This window comes from Pteropus medius, unplaced genomic scaffold (genome assembly GCF_902729225.1).
Source record: "Pteropus medius unplaced genomic scaffold, Ma_sr-lr_union100, whole genome shotgun sequence".
NCBI classification, from domain to species: Eukaryota; Metazoa; Chordata; class Mammalia; order Chiroptera; family Pteropodidae; genus Pteropus; species Pteropus medius.
Genome location: NW_024345481.1, coordinates 2,135,316 through 2,156,564, shown reverse-complemented (window position 1 = coordinate 2,156,564; position 21,249 = coordinate 2,135,316). Strand labels below are relative to the sequence as shown.

Genomic DNA, 21,249 nt, shown 5'->3' with positions numbered 1-21,249 from the left:
GTTTCAGTAAATTTACCCTGGTCATTACCTTGATGTGTTAAAGTAAATAGTATTTTAAGAGCTATTTTTCGGGGATGAGTATCTTACTTCATAACAAGACATATTTGTTGACTACCAGCTTTTGCCTTCTAGGCACTGTCAGGCCCTGAGCAGTGAACAAAAACAGACAGAAGTCCTTCCCTTACGCAGCTTTCATTCCAGGTAGAGGGCCATCTAATGAAAATAAGACAATGAAAATGTAGAGTCCAGGACACAGCCATTCTCACTCGGGCAGATCCCAAATGGCATTGTTAATCCGTGTCCCACACAGCAACAAGTGCAATCTTCCTCAGATAGACATCAGATGGTGTCACTTCTCTGATTATGTCCAAAATTTAAAAAAAAGAAAAGAAAAAAGCTACAAACTTATTGCCAAGGCTTAGCAGGCTCCTGTACATCTCAAACCTCATAGTACAATTAAACTGCTCTCCAGTTGCCATGGTCTTTCAAATACACAGATTTGCCAAACTCACTGCTGACTTCACTTATACTGTTCCTTATGGCCACAATGCAGTTCCCTCCGTTTCGTTGTGCAACCAGCTCTTTCTCGAGTTTCTGAACTGCACCTAAATGTTACCTTCTCGAAGAAGCCTTACCTGACCATCCTGTTTAAAATGCCTCCCCCACCATGTTGTTCTCTATTTTAGCCTTGGTCGGTTTTCTTCACGACACCTACAAGCATTTGTCATGATTTCATTTGTTACTTTACTCGTGTTTCTTTTTTTTGTATGTATCCCTAATAGGATGCAAGCTCTGTCCAGGTAAGGACCATGCTGGTCTGGTTCATCCTTCTATCCCTAGCGCCCGACACTGTGTCAGGCACATAGTAGGTGCTCAATAAAGAAATGACTGACTGACTGGATGAATGAATGACTGGAGAGGAAGAGAAATGAGAATACCTCAATCATCACTGCCCCCGCATGATACTTCATATGAATTGTCATTCGCGCATACTCATTGTCTTCATTTTAGAAGAATCCTGACTCTCCTGTAACCCCCACCCCACACCCACCCACGTGTAAGACTGTTTCAGATTCTACTACTCTTTGCTATTATAGCTTCACACGCCTTTCGCAGTTTTGATTTTATCTGGCACCTTTCATGTTTAAGTTTTACATTACTTGGGGTACTGTTTACTTAATATTGGCTCCCCTAGAAACAGAGAGAATCGCAAGGGCTAAAACTCTTGGTTTTGTTGATGCTAATTTTTGCCAGGCTAATTCGAAGCCTTCCAAATTATAGGCACTCGATAAAAATGTATTGAATGATTGAATGAATGAATAAGGAGAACAAATTCTGGCCACCGACCTAATTTCTGCCAGAGTTTGCTCTGTGTGCAAATACGCCAGTGACCATATCAGAATCATATAGAATAATTTGGGATTTAACAGTCAGAGGAGACTGCCCATCAAATTTCTATCTGTTAAGACCGGACAGCTCAAGAAATAAATGTTTTCTTAAATTTTTACCAAAATTAACTAGAGGTTAGGTAGAAACTTCTTCTCTAGTATAATTCTTGATTTACAATATGAATTACTCTTATTCCAATGTTAACAAGTGAAATATAATCATTATCATTCAATCTCCATTGAAAGACGTGGACACACGGAGTTAATGGGGAATCTGGGAGGCGTCTGGAGAAGAAAGGTGGTGAGGGCAGAAGAATTGGAGAAGACATGTCCTGTCTAAAGACATTCAAAATGAATTCAATATATTAAACAAATAAACAAACCCCAGGCAGAACATGCCATCGAAACCCAATGCGACTCATGTGTTCACACATGAACAAATTGTAATATATTCTCACAATAGAATATTATTCAGCCTCAGAAAAAGAGGAAATTCTGACATGTGGTATGAGGACATCATGCTAAGTGAAATGAGCCAGTTACAAAAACTCAAATACTGTATGGTTTCACTGATAGGAGGTGCCTAGTGTAGTCAAATTCACACAGGCAGAAAGTAACTTAGGGGTTGCCAGAGGCTGGGAGGAGGGAGTAATGGGAAGTTAGAGTTTAATAGGTACGGTTCCAGTTTAGCAAGATGAAAAAAGTTCTGGCGATAAATGAAGGTGGTGTTTGCACAACCACGTACATATACTTTAACGCCACTGAATCGTACACTTAAAAATGGCTATAGTGGTAAAGCGTATGTTTACTTTGTCACAATTAAGATGAATTAATTAACTAACTAAAACACTTACAAATGAGTCTAAGGACCACTGGGGGCCTGCAGTCTTGTGATGTAATGTCTCACTGGTCATACATATCCCAAATGCCTGGTGTGTGCTGAGCAAGAGATGCTGTTCGTGCTTCTGGATGTTTGAACACCTGCGAAGAGGTAGGTGTTGGTTGAGGCAATGGGAAAGAGGAGAGAGAGAGACGGAGGGAGGGAGAGAGGGAGAGGAGGGGGAGGGAGAACACCATAGAGTGTACATTCTAGTTAAGGATGGAGACGATAAACAGGCACGTGAAACATGAAAATAGTAGGTAGTGGCACTGTGTTCAGAAAGTTAATTCCTTTCTCCATCATGACCTATTTCATTTATTTTTACTTTTATTGATAAAATTGTCCTCTCTCTTCCACACACACTTCTATGTATATACACACACCCTTGTTACAGTTGGCCCCGCAGCCTGACTATGTACCAACCAGGTAACCCAAGTTTTACTGTAAATGGTATGAATTGTGGCAATGCTGATATTTTGCAACACATGTCTTGTTTGGGTTATAGAAAATAAGATGCATGAATAATAAATTAAAGTGTGTAATAATATAACTAAATCACATTTATGGGATGTTCTTTGTTTTGCAAATTAAAATGCACAAACAGCTCAATTCTTTTGTCTTTATTAAACAGTTTGCTGGATTGCCTCAACGTGGAGCATGTATATAAATATTCAAATTGAGTGTTTCACTCTGAGGCAATTTTGACATTTCCATATTGGGTTCCTCAGTGTTTTATCTAAGGAAAATTAACCACATGTGACCAAAATATGATCACTTATATTTGTATTACAATTCTTCCAGTTATATACCTGACAAGTGGATGACTTTACCAAGTCTTCCCAAATGAAAGTATTGCAAAGGGTTTCATGTTAACCACTTAAAGAACTAATAAGAAAATGTTTATAAGGAGATAAAACTACCATTAGCTCAAATCGTTCAATTGATATCTCTATTTTCTATTGTCTGAGATGCTCTGGGTGGGAAGCTCTTTTATTAAAAAAAAAAGGTCGTACCAGCCAGCTGCTTAGACCGATTTCAACTGGGTATGTGAGCAGCATTAAGAAAGGCCCTGTGCTGGCCGGATTCTTGTGGATGCAGGAACAAAACCTGCCCTAGTCCAATCGCTCTTGCATTTCAGATGAATTCCTTGGGGACGGTGCCTTTGAATTTTACTCTCAGCTCTAGGCCTTTGCCACTTTGCAGGTGATGCTGAAGGAAGGAGCCACATGTCCTTGACAAGGGTGGGACTCTGACGTGGACAGCAGAATGGACCAGCATTACATGTGCAGCACGGACTAGCGAAAAGCAGGAAATCTAGTCATAAACAGTGTGTGTGTGTGTGCTGTGCACCACCTGTCTGGCTAAGGAGGAGCAAACACTTCACCTCTAAAGAGAGTGAGCCTTCCCTCCACAGCGCTGTCATGAGGATGTGACCATCTGGTCTATAAGAAAGTGTCCCATGAGTAATTGTTGAACCTCATAGCCCACCATAATTTCACTCTGTTATTGGCATTTGGGATGCATAGTCCCTTTATAATGTTTCACCCCCCGAGTTTTGATGGAAACATCACCCAGATTTCTGCCTCTCCTGGCTGTGTGTTCAGATGAGTGTTTGAGGGGGACCACCTGGAGGACCTTGAAGACGTTAGTGTCTGCAGAGCCCAACTCAGAGATGCCGCCAGGCGGTGGAGTTGGATTTATGCACATGGAAAAAGCATCCTTGTCCACAGAAAAAAACCATAAACTGGGCACCTCCAATTTGTTACATATCTATACCTCCATATATTGGAGTAAATTCTGCTTTCAGGGGTTCTCTCTAAAATGGGAGGTCAAATTCCCCCTTGCTGAAGGCAATTTTCAAGGCAAGACCAAGGGCAGCTTTTAACCTCAGGTTATTAACTTATCATTATTGAAAGTTTTATTGTACAATATTAGATCACAGTATCCTGAGTTATGGTTATTTAATATATACGTTGTCTATATCTGTCTCTCTGTCTCTTTCCCTTTTTGGGTGTATATGTATACATATGTATGTACACTTATATACATATACGGATGTATAAATATCTATACATAAATGGATACTATGTATTATACCTGCAATGACTAAATTTTCAGGCTCTATAGGTTTACATTTTCTTGAGCTTAATGTTGCATTCATGCATTTTTGTTTGCCTGAATGAGTTATCCTCAGCCCTTGCTTGAATCTGTTCATTAAGATTTCATGAAGTCAGCTCTTGATGAATTCACAAGCCAGAACTGCAACTTTCTCACTGCTTTTGCCGTGCTAAAAAACGCAGCACCAGCTTTTCATACTGGAGGATGGTAGAGATAAATTCTCCTATGCCAACTCGTCACCCCGGGATGACAGAGCTCCGACTGAATTTACACAAGTCCTTTATTACGTGAAGTGATTTGAGTGAAACAAATGGGTTATTTACTGTGTAGCAGACTAAGAAGTGACTCCTTTAAAATGGTAAACATCACAGTACATCATATTTGGAAAGATGTTTTTTTTGCTGTGTGTTTGAGGTTTCGCAGTTGATGACAAAGTTGAAAATCCGAAGAACAAATTTCTTCGGAGGGGAGAGGTTCCAGGGGGTTGGGAGGGGAACCACCCTCAGGGAGTTTTGGAGAATGTGGCCAAACTGGTCTTGTTTTGGTTGAAAAGTTATTTTCAAGCATTTCCTCACTGAAGGTTTTAAAACTACAGAAATGCTATTTGGAGGATCATGGAGGTATTGCTTTGTCTTCAGTGTTTAGCTTTTTGAGCTGAGGGAAAGCACACGATTTGAGAGCAGGACACGGTGTATTGTCACTAAGGCTTCTGTGAAGTAATGGATTGGAGGTTTGGGAAATACCTTTACTTAAGTAAGATGAAGAATCCTGAAGCCGTGAAGACTTCCCACACTGACATGTGAGGACCGTCTTCAGTGTTCGGCATGAAATGCTGGGTGGCGAGTGCTATTCGGGAGAACCGAGGACGGAGGGCGAGGGCCCAAGGACCATGGTGCATCTCTTCTCCTCCATCCTTTTCTTTCCTGACACGGTCAAGTGCTATGGCTCCTGGTAGGAATTTGTGTGTGGTCAAAAAAGTCAATAACAAAGATGTCACTTTACCCAGTAAATACTAAGGATCAGACCCTACACATGTTTTAAAGTTATGAACATACAGCCCACAGCGAGGCAGGTTTTATTATCACAGTTCTGCTTTGAGGAAAGAAAACGCGAGAACCTGCCTGGTGAGTGGCAGATAAAGGCTCTGAACTTGGGCTTTTCTCACTCCAGACTCTGCACCATCGCGTGATCGCAGTGTTTAGGAGACGGATTCTGTAGCTGTAACAAAGGGACATACGAAAGAAGTTCATTTCTCTCTTATGAAACAGACCGAGGTGAGTCGGAATGTTTTCCTCCACAAGCCAGGCCGGCCAGGGGGCTTTGCTGTGATCCAGCCAGCAAGAAGCAAGTCCATAGCAAGCATGGCCCAGAAGATGACAGAGGATTAGCACAGGTCAGTTCCACTGGAATCCTACCAGCCGACAATCCCTAGCATCCCCGGGAGTGAAGCACTGCAGTCCGTGGCTGGGTGGCCAGGTGCCGACGTCAAACCCAGGCGCTTCTCCAACGAAAGAGAAAACGAATATTGGAAGACGACTGTCTCTATCAGCTAAGAAATCTCTGTGGTGGCTTTTCCCTCCACATTCATGGGAAATCAGGACAAAAATAATTGCAGCTTCAGAAGAAAGGTGGTGAAGAAAGCAGAGCTAAGAACAGCTCCCGAAACTCTGGATTTTAAGGTCCTCTTGTTATTATTTGTCATGATCTGGACATAATCTGCCCCCAATTCCCTTTTCAGCTAAATAACTTTCTCTTTCCTACTACTCTCCTGCTTTTCACAATACTCCAGAAATTGGTCCATTTCAGGTCCTTATTCTTCCAGGAGGTAATAGCAAAGCTGCTCTTAGCCGATTTTGTTTGTTCTCTGTTTTGAGGTTTTTTTCAACAGGGCTATATACCTGCAAACTAGGCTGCTTAGATGGCTCCAGACTTTCCAACTTGGCTTCACTTCTGAGATATTTCTTCATTTCTCACCCATTAGCTGACTCAAACTATGAGCTTTTGAACACTCTTTGGAGCTGGCATGTTCTTATGATAAACTCCTATTTTTGGCCTCCATTGTTTTTCATTTCTTCTCTTTTAAATTTCTGCCTTATTTTCATTTCTCATGGTCCACTATTTTCCTAATCTGAAAGAGTACAGAGGTTTATCTGTTCAGTCATTCTATTTAAGAGGCACCTATCACATGGCTGGTGTCTGTCTAGGCACTGGGGATTTGTCATTGAATAGAACAAAGTCATTGCTTTCGTGGAGCTTACATCCCTTGACTTCAGTGAAGTGGGGGAGCAAGCCATGCTGATTTCAGGACAAAGTAAGGGAGAGAGGAGTAAAAGATGAAGTCAGAGAGCTTTTCATCAAAGATGTTGGTAAGTCAAGGGAAGGACTTTGGGTTTTATTCTGAGTGAAAGAGAACACTATTTGACTATTTCGAGCAAGGGAGCAAGATGATCTGATTTCCATACTGTGATGATCACACCTGCTTAGAGGTCACACTCATTCCCTCACTTCCGCTATATTTCACTGGTCCTGTAAACCAGCTTTGGTTCAATGGGAAGCTACTACAAAATGACATGAATACTAAGAAGCAGTGATTACTGGGGTCATCTAGGAGGCTGGCTAGCACATGGATATCTAATTATTCCAACACATTTGTTGAAGAAAACTATGTTTTCCCATTGAATTACATTGCCACTCTTTTCAAAATTAATTAGCCAGATATATGTAGGTTTATTATTGGACGATGTATTCTGTAACATAGGTCTATATGTCTAAAGTGTGCCAACACCACATTGTCTTATAGAAAATTATGAAATAAGGTAGTGTAAGAGCTATTCTTTGTGCTTATTTTTCGAATTCTGTGGGTTGGCTTAGGTCCTTTGCATTTCTATATACATTTTAGAATTGGCTTGTCAATTTCAACAACAAAAATGCCTATGGGATTTTTATGGAGATTTTATTGAACCTATAGATCAATTTGGAGAGAATTCCCATCTTAACATTATTAAGCCTTTAGATGCATAAACATGATATATTTCTACATTTGTTTAGATATTTTTTAATGTCTCAGCAATGCTTTGTAATTTATAAGTCTGGGTCTTTGCTCATATTTTAAGTTTATTCCTTAAATAGTTTTGACACTATTATAGATTGTTCTTCCTTTCGTTTCTAATCCTGTGTTACCAGTATATGGAAATATGATTGAATTTTTATATTGACATCTTATTTTATGACCTTAGTAAACTCATTTATTAGTTCCTTTCCCTTCTTTGTACTTTCTTTTTTTTTTTAACTTAGATTCTTTATGATCTTGTACAAATACAACCACAATGTCTAACTCTTCTTTTCAAGTTTGTATGCCTTTTATTTATTTTTCTTGCCTTATTGCACTGACTAAGTCTTCTGATACAATGATGAATACAAGTGGTAAGAGTGGTCTTATCTTGTTCTCAACCTTAAGGGAACTCATAAGTAGGCTGTTAAGTGTAAAATGGTCATAAATGCCCCTTTTTTCAGGTTGAGGAAGTTCCTTTCTGTTCCTAGTTTACTGAAAGTTTTATTCCGAATGAATATTGAATTTTGTCAAATTCTCTTACTGCATCTATTAAAATGAACATATATATTTTTTCTGTTTAGTCTGTTAATGGCGAATAAAGTTTATCTTTTCTAATGTTAATACAAATTTTGATTCTTCATAAAAATCCCAATTGGCCAAGATATATTAATTTATCATTTATTTCTGAATCCAATTTTCTAGAAATTTAAAAAAATATTTTTATCACTATATTTGTTAGAATGTCAATCAATATTTTCATCTGGTTCGGACACCAAGGCTGTGCTGTCTTCATAGATGGGCCAGTAAGTGTTCCTCACTCCTCTGTTTTCTAGAAGTGTTTGTGTTGGGTTGCTTTTTTGTTTCTTGAAATGTTGGGTAGACCTGGGTTTCGTTTGTGAAAAGAATTTTAACCACAAATTTAATTTTTTCAATAGATATAGAGCTATATCATTCATCCATTTCTTTTTGAATAGATTTTGGTAGTCTGTCTTTCAGGAATTTGTGTTTCATCTAAGTTGTCAAATTTATTGACATTGAATTGTTCATGATATTTTCTTATTAATTTTTTAGAACATGTATAAACTGTAGCAGTATTCTTTCTTTTATTTGATATTGAAATTTTTTTGACTTTTAAATTATCACTTGTTTATCAATTTTATTGATCTTTTATAAAATCCATTTTTTTGTTTTGTTTTATTTTTCTCAATAGTTCTATATTTACTTTCTTCTGCTCACTTCGGGTTTCATTTGCCATTCTTTTTCTAATTTCTTTATGTGTAAGCTTAAGTAATTGATTTCATATATACTTTTCTAATAGAAAGTTTTAATATGATAAATTTTCTCTCTAAACATTTTTTAGCTACTTCCATGGATTTTGATATACCATCTTTCAATTTTCATTCTGTTAAATAATAGCTTCCTAATTTTATTTTTGAATTAAGAAAATTTCTAATATTTGGAAATGTTTCAGAAATCTGTTTTTATTGATTTCTAGTTTATTTTCTATGTGGTCAGATGATGTGTTTTATATTTGAATCTTTTAAACTTTATCGAGTTTTGTTTTATGGTCCAGAATGTGGTCTATTTTGGTGGGTGTTTCATGTGCAGTTGAAAACAATGTGTTTTCTGCTGTTGCTGGATAGAGTGTTCTATATACATCAGTTATAAATATGATTTTTAAGTCTTGTTCCAATATTTTGTAACCTTATTAGGTTTTTTAATTGTTCTATCAATCATTGAATAAATTAGATAATGTGGGAAAAAAGATTAGAGACTTCGAAGACATAGCAACAGCAACAATTAAAAATAAATGCACAGAGAAAAAAGACCAAAAAAAGTGTGTGGGGAGAATGTAGGGAGTGAAGAAAAAACATTTGAAAGAATAATGCCTGAAAATTTTTCCAAATGATGAAATCTAAAAACATACAGATCCAAGAATTTCAGTGGGTCCTAGGCAGAAAAAAAAAAACATAAGAAAAATCACAAAAAGACATGTCATAATAAAATTTTATGAAAACACGTGATGAAGAGCAATTTTAAAAGGATCCAGAGATAAAACACACATATTACACAGAGAAACAAGACAAAAATGGCAGCATATTTGCCATCAAAAACCATGAAGTCCATTAGACAACGGAATGGCATCCTTGATGTGTTGATAATAAAATTTATTAAACCAGAATTTCATATCCAGCAAAACTACCTTTAAAAATGAAAACCAAATAAAGACTTTAGGACCAAAAAAAAAAAAAAAACCCTAAAAAACTCATCGCTGAAGACACACACTAAAAATGTGTTAAAAGAACTTTTATCTAAGCATAAAGGAAATTATGCCAGATGGATATGTAGACCTAGAAAAAAGAATAATTAGTGCTCCAAATGGTAAACATATGTATAAATATAAAAGGATACTTTTCCCTTATTTTACAATTTCTTTAAAAGATAATTGATTGTTAAAAGAAAAATCAATAACTCTGTATTTATTGTGCGATTTATTATCTATGGAAAGGTAAAGTACATAATAACAATGCATAAAAATGGGGGATAGAAGTATATATTTGTAAGCCTGTTATATTTGAAAAGGTGCAATATAATTTGAAGATAGACTCTGGTAGATTAAAGGTGTGTATTGTAAATTGATCCTGAGCAATTTTTAGTTTAGATATTTTACTTTTTTTTTGTATTTTTAAATATATATCTTTTATTTTTCTCCTCCTCATGTTCATGCTTCCTTTGCCATCCCTGAAATATTTTACAGTTTATGAACAGACGAGTACTGAGACAAAGATGCAGGTTTGCCCTTGGCGGGTCTCTGCAGCCTTCCCTCTGTGAAGCTTTGTGCCCCCTGGTACTGTCTCACAGTTCTAGCTCCTTTGCCTTCCTTGACTTCATCTACATCTCCTCCACCTGGCCACACCACTGCCTCTGTTGAGTTGCTCCTCCCTGCGCTTTACCTTGTCCTGCCTCCAGTCCTTAGGGTAAAGTGGTCGTAAGGTTCACCTTGTTTTCCTTCTCTCTGGGATCATAGTTCAATGCTGATTGTTGTCCAGGGTCTGGAAAACCATCATTTAATATGTTCTGTCCATTAGTATATTCGTTTCTGACAGGAAAGCCACTCAAGTAGCATTTAGCAATTGGTCTCCGCCAGAGATTCTCATGTCTCCCTCCCATGCTGGGGTGTGTTAGTTGCCGCTTCTTTTGCTCTCAAAGTTCTGTGTTTACATTCGACTATTGCGCTCTGTAGTCTAAAGTACAATCCACGGGCCCATCTCTCCTTCTTGTCTTTAAATACATTGAAAGCAGTGGCTGCCTTACTCACCTTTATGTTTTAACGCTTAGCATAATACAGTCACAGAAGGGCGTCTCAAAAATATTTGTTCAAACTTTCTAGCCTTGTGACCCATTTCCTTGGGTACTTTGAATATATCAGGTAGAAAAAGTCACATGCATGTCAGGGATGGCAGAAGGGGGCACATATCTTGCCACTGCCCCATCAGAGATCGTCCGGCATCATCGATCACCAGGATTCTACTTTTCACCTGAGGCCCAGTGTGGCTTTGAACTCCTTCCTAATATGATTTCAGATATCTCCTACCAAGTAGTACAAATTCATTCTCACGCTGCAACTTATTTGCCATCCATGAATTAATATTATCGTTTCTTAGAAATACCATTTTATTGTATTTATTTAGTAAATATTTATATGGCACTTATGTACTAGCATCATTCTAGGTACTTTAAAATATTAACTACTTGTATAACATTGGAACATGTATTATCTCCATTTTACAGATGAGGAAACTGAGGCATGGAAAGGTTCAGTAACTAACATAAAGTTGTACATGTTTATCAAGGAGTGTGTGTGGATCCTGCTTTAGAGAATCTGGCTCAGTGTCCATGCCCTTCACTGTTACACCACACTGCCCCCTCCATGGCCCAAACTAAATTTAAAAAAAAATTTTTTTTTTAGGAAGAAGCTAAGAAAGTAGTTAACATCTCTTTTCTGACAAGCAGCAGTAAGGGACAGGCTAAAACAGACTGGGCATGGAGTTAAAAGTACCCTGGGCTTCTCAGACCACAAGAGAACAATACCAATATTCCTCTTGACTTATTCATTTAACAAATATCTATTACATTCTTTCTCTATTCTAGGCACTGCTGGGAAGAAAAGGAAGCGAACATTCAGCCAATCGAAACACGGAACAGTTACAGACTGACAGATGTCACCTCAGACACGCGAACCATCAAGTTTCTGAGAGCTCAGCTTAATTCCAGAACCTGCCAGCTAGGACAACAGGTACATATATTTTCTGCCCTGGATAGAATTCTTTTGGAAACTTGAATTGCAAAAGTGTTAGGACGACAGCTGGGAGGGAGTGGGGAAAGCAGGAGGTAGCATCTACCATCATTTTCTAATATCCGTTGATTGTCATGGGTGCACCACTGTTTAAGGTGCTTTCCCACGCTCGTACAGCTGTGTTCTGGGGCACACAAATTGTGTGATGGTCCCCCGCAGACCAGAGAAGCAGCAAGAGACCAAGCAGGAAAAGAGTCAAATGTCTTATATAGCATTTTTGTCAGACAGAAAAAGGAGGTAATATGATCATGACTCACAAAAGCATGCAAATGTTTCTTTTTCTTTTCTTTTCTTTTCTTTTTTGTTGTTTGTTTGCTTTAAATAGTTAGCTGTCCCCGAGGAATGAAACACAATGATTCTGGAGGAATTCTGTTCTTCCATTCAGGATGGTATCTTAGATTTTATTGTGGGAGACTGGAACTTTGGACGAAAAAAAGTGAGGGATTTCACTAATATTTTCAGAATTGGCTAGTCAGCTGGACCTCTGCCCACAAGCCACCCCTGAGTGCCCCACAGAATTCAACAGAAACATTGCATGTAAATTCAGACCATAGGCTTAATTATTAACATGGTAATTATCAGGGTTGATTGGGTATGTGCGGTATATTGTTTGTCGTTGCTCAAGGTCATTCAACCTGTGCTGTCTTTGGTGGGGAGAAAAAAATCCTGCATCATTTGGATACTTTGGAAAAAATCTCATTTCACAGGGATTCCACCTTTCACTTCAAAGCCTATTAGATACTATGTTTCTCAGCAGCCCCGGAGCAAAATATTGTCAGAACATAGGATTTTAATGGGTTGCTGTACTTCTTGTTTTCCTGCTTTACAGACAGGTGCCTGTGAGTGCACATGTTTTCTGGGGCCCAGGAGGCTCGGTGGGGTGGGGTTTCCAGTGAAAGAACGCTGGCACCCGCCTCTTTCTTCCCTCTGGGAGTGGGCTATGGAATGCAAGGGAAGTCGAGGAGATGTCCATCAACTCCATTAAGTATTAATTATTGCCTTGAGTCTAGAGTAGAACTCACATTTCTGGGTCTGAAAAATTGGTTAGATTTTGGGGAAGCCACCCCTTCCCCAGCTCCATCTTTTCAGATAACTAGTGAGAAGTTACTGGTGAATATACAGTCATGTACATGTACAGATAGGATTATTGGAGTCTAAGTAAAACAAAATTACTAAATTTATTATTATTATTATTTTTTAGGGCAAATCATACATATGCTAAAACCAAATAAAACAAAAACAAGAACAAAATGAAATGGAAATTAGGTCCTCCCCGGAAACTAACACCTAATATCAGTTTTTTTTTTACCTCAGAGAACACCCTCATCATCAATTATGGGTTTTGTATAATAGGTAATTTTTGCACACCCTAGCATATATAAAATTTAACTTTTTTCTATTACCATGTTTTCCATTTCCTAAAGATAGATGTAGACCGTGTTGGGGGAGGTGGAGGTAGAAGTGGGAGAAAATTTACTTATTTGAATTTCATAATTTTATGTCAGAGGGTAGAATGGGGAGGGGAGCTTCGTAATAATTATTTCGTGGCTACTATGCAATAGGCATCATGCAAAGAATTTTATACACACGGGACCAGCTACATAACTGACGGGGCTGAGTCTAAAATAAAAAATGCAGTGCTCTTAGTTCAAAAACGAAGAATTTCGAGACAGTACAAGAGCATTACACCAAGCAAGGGGTTTGCCAACATGCGGTGCTGTGTGACCGTATAGGTCGGTCACCCAACGAAGCCCGCCCAGTGTATACATTTTCAAATTTATCCATAAAACGACCCCAGGATGGAAATGTCATTGCCTTCATTTCGCAGATGGAAAGCCGAGATTTAGAAGTTTCCATCCTCGGTGTCCGTTCCAGTGCGTTTACCTGTAAGATATCATGGTTTAAAAACAGCATCCATACTAAAACAATATGAGTTCCCAAAAGAAGGAAAATATTGACCCTGATATTGGTCATCTGGACAATGTGAATTTTATATGTTAGAGCTGCTCCAACTTCCAGCTACCAGATGTCTGTAAAAATTCATAGCAGGCTATTAAATTTAGCAGATCCTGTCTTAATTAGATTAGCTTTCGCACAGCACGAAGGCAGAGTGTCTCTCTGATGGAAGGTTTATAAAGATTTCTGGTGGGAATTCTTTATGGAAGACGGAGTCTTTTATCCACAGAGACTGACAAATAGAAGGAAAAAACCCATCTCATAATAGTATAAAAATATGGTCATGGTGTGTCAAAGCAGAAACATGAATCTTTATTTCATTGATGTTTCCTTTTTATTTGGCTTAAGAACAGGGACGGTTGGGGATGAAGATGGGGGAGGGGCGTTCAAAACGACCAGCTAAGAGAATAGCATAAGGGAGGTGAAAACCTACAAGCAAATTCTGGTCGTCAAATCCTCCAATAAATTCAGCACCTAAGGAGCGCCGAGCGCTCAGATGCCTGTCAGTACGTGAGTTATTTTTTTCCCAGACAGAAAACAAAACTGCACAGTTTGTCTTGAGCTGGTCTTGCATGATTAAACTCAGCATCCATTCTCTCTCTCCCCATTTAAGGTCACTCAGAAAAGCTCACATGACACAAAACCCAAAGCCCAAGCCCCCTCTCTGTTTGACCCTCTCTGTCCTGCCACGGGCAGAGGCCCTCACCTGCGGTGGCGTGTGCAAACATTCCTTGTTTATCGATGCGGGTACACAAATGATACCAGTTTGGAGAGCTGTGACACTCTCCTCGGTGCCTGGTGTGTAGGTCACTCCGGAAGGAAGGCGGGTGCGAGTCATTTTTCTTGTCATATGATTCACCAGCTAAAAGGTCACGTTCATGCAAAGACCTTCCTCCCTTGGCTGTGGAGTCCGAGGAGAGAGACTGAGTGGACAGAGAAGATGTTAAAAATTTGTTTCCACCTCACAGCCTCCCTGATCTCGGGCCGGAAGGAGATCTGCAGTTTCAGTACCCAAAGCCCACGCAGGCAGGGCAGGAGCACAGTGGCTGATGGAAAGGAGGCCATCACCTGCTACAGCAGCCTGATCAGATTGACATCAGACGCAGCCTGGGTTACTAGGCAACTGATTAAATAAACGTGCTGGTCCTACAAGCGAGCTCGCCATTAATTAACTTAACCATTTTCATTTTGACTGTTTTCTTCCCTTCTCCACCTCAACGAGCTTTGAGACACTGAAATATGAGGGGATTGGGAAGGAGGCGGCGGACACCCGTTTCTCCTTCCGTGGGAAATAGCCGATGCGTGTGAGCGCTTCCCACGCATGGAATGAAAGAACCTGATCGGCAGGTAATTAGCATTTTAAGCAAACGAGAAAACATACACGAAAAGGCCTAAAAGAGCGCCGGCGTACATTGATTCAAAGCCGGTTATTTTTCCTAATCATGCTCGTCACTGAGTGGAACAAGATGGAGAATGCGGGCTAGGAGACGTGGTTTTAGGAGACAGGCCGTTTCCATGCTGGGAGAGAGAATCCCACTCGTGCTGGGGTGTCACGGGGGCCGAGAGGCGGTGGGGTGCGGTGGATCCTTTAACCTGCCGGGAGGGTCAGCTGAGCCCCTGGAGGCGGGAAGGCCTGTATCTTGAAAGAGGAGCCAAGGTCACGAGAATAACCAGTGTGAGGCAGGCATTCCAGGGAGAGGGTCCAGTGAGCCAAGTCCCAGTTATAATGGTAAAATTATGAGCGAGTTGGTTTGGATAAAGTAGAAAATACAAGGTGCAGAGTGGGGCGGGAGGAATTGGCAGGGCCAGATGAGAAAGGCCCGTTTCTGTCCTTCAGGGAGTTCATACTTTGTCCTGTGCGCCCCTGAAGGGTTTTCCAGGGAAAGTGGCAGAGGCAGACTTTCACTGTGGATAGCTTACCCTTAGTCACATAGCATTAGGACTTAAGAGGGCACTAGGAGGGGGACAGCACTGAAGAGGCTCTTGTAATAGCTCAGAAGTGAGGTGAGGACATGAAGTAGGGCTGGGAGCAGAAGAGGAAGTGTAAGAGCTATTTGGCACTTGGAGCTTGATTGGGGACAGGGTGGGAGGGAGGAGGAGGGGGTCTAGGTGACAGCCAGGCTCCTGATTTGAGAGACTGAGTGGGTGGCGGAGGCATTAACCGAGAGCAAGAGTACAGGAGGAGGGCGGAGATAAGTGAATCTGTCTTGTACTTGTTGAATTTGGGGTTCCGGTGCCCAGCAGGTGATTGGTTAAATAAAGCAATTACTTCTTAATAGTCCTTAGAAGACAGGAATGAGGGGAGATTCCTTGTGGAACCTACAATTCCAGAAAAGACTCCTGTATAGAATTGTATTTCCATAGTAATATTTAAAGCAGGATAGAGAATGTGTACATAATAACAGAGAGGACTGGGGCGGGGGCGGTGCAAATTCACGTCCATAGGCTTTTCCTCTTAAACATATTTTAGTAACCACTAAAGAAAATAGAGACCTAATAGCAGCGATGAAGTTATTCATCATAACTACCTGATTCACTCTAATCTCTCCTTCTAATTATGGAATGGAGTTGTCATATTCAAATGTGAAACAGGCTGGAATTACCCATGGCAAATTGACGAGCCTCTGGCAGATGAATCATCCTGGAAGATCTGACATCCCCTGGGCACCTGATCAAACACAGCCGCCAGCCTCTCGGGCGAGGGCGAGATCACCTCTGAAGACAAGAACTGGCTCATGGCACTTGGGACTGAGTGAGTAGCTCCCGGCTGCCATGCACACGTACTGAATGGAAACAAGTTATTTCTCCAGGACCTGGGAAGGAAAACTGTTTCCTTTTCTCACAATCAAAAGATTTATAGTCATGTTTTCACATTTGCCTTAAACCGACAGTATCTCTGTATAGCCACTATTGCCAGTATTTTCCAATGAAATGTAAGAGACCATTCCGGACACAAAGGTGTGGGCTCAGTGAAGCTGGGGAAATGCCACGGCATGCAACACCAGCGGGTTCTAAGGAGGATGCTTCCTAGCACTTAGAAGTGACCTAGGACACGTGCCCATCTTAGCCTGCGTTTCATACTCATTCCCCAATTAAAAAAAAAAAATCTTTATATCCGCATTTTATGTAAGACATCTATTTCTTTTAATTTACAGACTACTTCGTAAGCTATTCTGATTTTTAGGTGGAGGTGGATATGGATGGTCTGGTGAAACAGTTCACTGAGAAACTCGAACATGCATTTCCTATCCTTTGCTGAGATCGCTGCTTGTGACCTTGCTTCTTGGACTCTGTCTTTTTCCCAAAAGAATTGTTATTCTTCCCTGATTGCTTCTCTTCAGGCACAAATGCTTGTTGACACGGTTCCGAGGGAATCCTTATTTCCAAAAGACACTGTCCACTGAAATCGTAGGCAGTTCGTTCAGTCCTTTGATGCTCCAGACATCGCCACCCTGACCATCTGGGTCACAGTCCTTTACTTCCCCTAGGCTAGTTGGCCCAGCCTTGGGCTATTTGAAGACTTTTGTCCCTCATCTTGGTAGAGATCAGGATTAAGGGATGAATCAGTTTTGCAGTTTCCATGAGCATGATGAAGCTATGAGGGAAGCCACATATCACTGGAAATGTAACAAGCTGAAGAAATTTTTGTTACCCGTTTTTAAACTTTATGTTAAAAGCGTCATATTTGTTTAATTTAACACAATTTTGTTTTTTTCCTTCCACGGCATTTAGTTTATGAGGTTTTATCTGCATTATTATTTGTTGTTCTAGTTCATTGATTTTAGTGATTGTATAGTAGACCAATAAATAAATACATTTATCACCATTTATTTGTCTTATTGATGAGCATTTGGGCTAGTATGAATAAAAATGCTATAAATGTTTAAAGACACATTACTTTAAACTTCCCCACAAACTCTCCTTTTCTCTATTGCAAAATATTTGGGATCCCAAAGCCCTTAACCTCTTAGATATCATAAGTATTTTTGAGATGAGATAAATTAAGCAACACGACAACATTTTCTCTCAGAATAAAAAGTCTAAGTCACAGTATAGAAAACAAAAACAAAAATGAAAGCATGAGTTCTTGAAAGGACCTGTACGAATATTATTTTGATCATCACCATCATCATTTTTAGCTAACTCTGCCGTGTTTCTACATACTCGCTTATGCGTGCATATTTGTGATCGGAGCCAAATGTTTGTTTTTAAAGCCATTTTCTTCCTATTTCCCTTCCCATTTCTCACTGATTTTAGTCCTGCCAACAAAAATACAGTAGAACCTTTCTTATTTTCTTGCATTTTCTCCTCTTTCTTGCTACTTTCACGACTCTTCTTTCTCAACTGTGATTAGACAAGGGTTCTCGGCTGTGAGATAGGTAATGGAGTTCAGGTCTAGTGGGAGAATGGAGAACGAGACGAAAGAGGGAAAAAGGACGAAAACGGGAACTGCACACTGAAGGAAAAAGAAGACAAATGAGAGGACGTAAAAGTTTCTAACCTATCGAGGGCGGTGGGCATTGGGAAAACGTTATTCACGGAGTATGCACGAGTAAAAAGAAGCAGAAGACTAACTCCAAGGTCATTTAAGGTTAAAAATAAAGCGACACGAAAACCTATTGTGCAAGCATAGGCACACTTATAAAATATAATTCGGTCAGGAGCTATGACTATTAAGTTAGAAAGAGAAAATGAAAGGTCTTCGTGTTTATAGTTTATTTGTCTCCCAGTTCCCCTCCCCTGTCCATCATGTGGCTGGAATGCTTCTGGCCACAGTTGTCTGTACAGAACTCAACATATTAAATAAACCCGGGCAATTAACCGATGATGAAAGTATGGCTTGATACTCACAGGCTCACGTGTCAAAAGCTTGACGTTTGTTTGTGTGGGTTCAAAAGATAGAAGACAAACGCAGTGGCCCTCCCAGTCCAAGCTTTTCTTTAAATCCCCCCCTTTCTTGTTATCTCTGTATCATTTGACAAACTCGATCACATTCACTCCTTCTTAAAAGTCTCTTCTGCCTCGATTTCCAAATCATTTCTTTTCCTTCTGTGGTAGGCTGAAAAATGGCCCTCAAAAGTTAGCCATTTCCTAATTCCTGGAACCTATGACGGTTACCTTCTATGACTATATAAATAAATAAATAAATATATATATATATATATATATATGTATATATACACATTTTACTATATTTTATATATATTTTACTACATATATTTACTTTACATGTAGTGAAAACAATATATGTATATATAATATATATAAAGCAAAAACAATAAGAGGATTTTTTGCAGATGGGGTTAAGTTAAGGATCTTGAGGTGGATAGACGGGCCTGGGTCATCCAGGTGGGCCCTAAAATACAATCACGTGTTCCTTATAAGAGAGGCAGAGGGCGATCTGACACGGAAGAGGAGAAGGTGCTATGAAGACAGAGCAGGAGGAGAGCCGAGCGATGCTCCTGCCCGGGAAGATGTGCGGGTAGCCACGCTGATGGAGGACTGAGAGACCCCGGAGGGAAGGCGGCCCCGCCCACACCTTGACTTCCGTCCAGCGATGCTGATCTTGGGCTCCCGGACTTCAGAACTGTGAGAGAATGCATTTCTGTGGTTTTCAGCCATTTCGATTGTGGTAATTTGTTGTAGCAGCCACAGAAAACTAATATACTCTCTCTGACAGCGCCCTTCTCTGCCTCCTCTCCCCATCGCCCCTTTTTCTTTAGGGTATCCAAATAACATTAGAAATTAAGCTCCTCTCCTAAACTCTCTCCTTGACTGTTTGCACATCCTCCGTGATTCCTGTGAAATCCTACATCAGTAGCTCTGGTCTCAGCTTTCCAACCTCCACTTAGTGAGGATGAGGCTTTTCCACATTCTAAACCCTCTGCTCACTGTTTTCATTGAGTTAATAGGATGTGAGGGGTATTAATACATACCGCTCAGAAGATTTCTGTGGTTAAATTATCTCGAGAGTTGCTGGGTTAAACAAATAAAAGAATCCTCGTTCTTTACGAGCAGGCTTCTTCTCTTACGTGTTCTGGGGTACTCCTTGGGAAATGGCTGCTAGAGTGGTGATTCAATTATAGATTAAACCCCAGTTCCTGTCCTGCAAGCTTCTGTACACATGGGCTTTGCCTAGAGAAGGTCTGCCCTTCGCTGCTTCTAACCATGCTGCCCACAAACACTGCTGGCCCGTGACAGTCACTGCAGGGTATGGCCTTCATTCTTGTTCACATCAAACTCTGCACTTAAATTGGAGCTCAATTTGTGAAGCTGTTGTGGGGTCGAAAGTTATAAAATGTTTTCTTTTCTCTTTTTATGCCTCTGTAGCACACAGGGACTCTGGACTCTACTGAGTCTAGAGCAGCAACACAGAGAGTCCACACTTAAAAGTCATAATGGCAATCTGATTACACACATCTTAGATCTCCAGAAAAGTTCTGAGAAGTCATTGTTTCTTTAAAATCAAAACAAACAACACAATTCTTAAAAACCCACCATTAGCCAAGTAACTCCAGGAAAGGTAATGAAAGATAGATTTGGAGAGAACTGGGAAATGAGACTCAGGTAAACATGGGGAGCCCATCTGCCTCTCTCCAGGCTCCCTCAGCCTCCCAGCTATCGGCCGAGGGCCCCGGTGACTGTGAGGTTATCCAGGGGATTCATAGGCATCTTTCCCTGAGAAAGTTTACCACGTTCAAGTCCAGCTGCCTGTTCTCCATGCTCCCTGTACTCTTGGCTGCTCCAGACCTTACCACAGGGGGTTCTAACTAGGGGTTCCTGCATCCCTTGGCATCCTGAGATGATAAATAGACTCTGAGCTATTTTCAACCTTTCAAAAATGAATGGTTCTCTGCGGTGAGGCTGTGATGATTAACCATGAAGTCACTATTCTGGGGGGAAGGGACCATTTTAAATCAGCTTACTAATACGTTAGTTAGTCCGTGATAATTAAAAGCTTTGATTGGCAATTCTGCATGTTTCAGTGGACGCAAATGATGAAGCAAATTAATCAGCAGGCAATATATGTTGTGTGGTTCGTAGACAAAAGTTTTGCGAAAATGCGCATCCTACTGAGAAATGTAATAAAGGTAGCCCTCGACGGTGAAAGAAATTGGCATTACTGCTGCCAATCTTTCTTGGACTGTCTTTACACAAATTCTTTTTCAACCTAATTACTCACCTATTTAATTTATTTTTTCCTCTTTCATAAAGATAATTCTGCCATTTACTGTCTTCCCGCTCTCCCTCCTTTACCTTAAATATGTGCCCGGCAAGTGGTTTACAGCATTGTTCTGTAGGCCTTCTTAAAAATGATGACATACAGAGATGACATAAAGAGATGACATAAAGATTCTTAAGTTACAAAAGTGACCCAGTTTTCACAGGCAGCATGTGGGAAATGAGGTGTTTGTATGACATACTCACTTCCTTCGCATTTTCTGACTATAGTTCCCCACACCCGACTACAAGCCTCTGTTGATATTGCTAAGGATGG

The 21,249-nt window shown here is 40.1% G+C and overlaps 1 protein-coding gene across 1 annotated transcript in view; it reads left to right on the top strand.

The window, feature by feature from the left end:
* LOC120611444 (uncharacterized) overlaps window positions 1–16,898 on the top strand; it is a 29,302-nt gene extending 12,404 nt beyond the window's left edge. The window contains exons 3-5 of the mRNA XM_039873934.1: window positions 11,591–11,735; window positions 14,365–15,098; window positions 16,320–16,898. Of these exons, the coding sequence (XP_039729868.1) occupies window positions 11,591–11,735; window positions 14,365–14,886 (667 nt within the window). The 3' untranslated portion in view covers window positions 14,887–15,098; window positions 16,320–16,898. The remainder of the gene's footprint in view (window positions 1–11,590; window positions 11,736–14,364; window positions 15,099–16,319) is intronic.
* The last annotated feature ends 4,351 nt before the right edge of the window (window positions 16,899–21,249 follow it).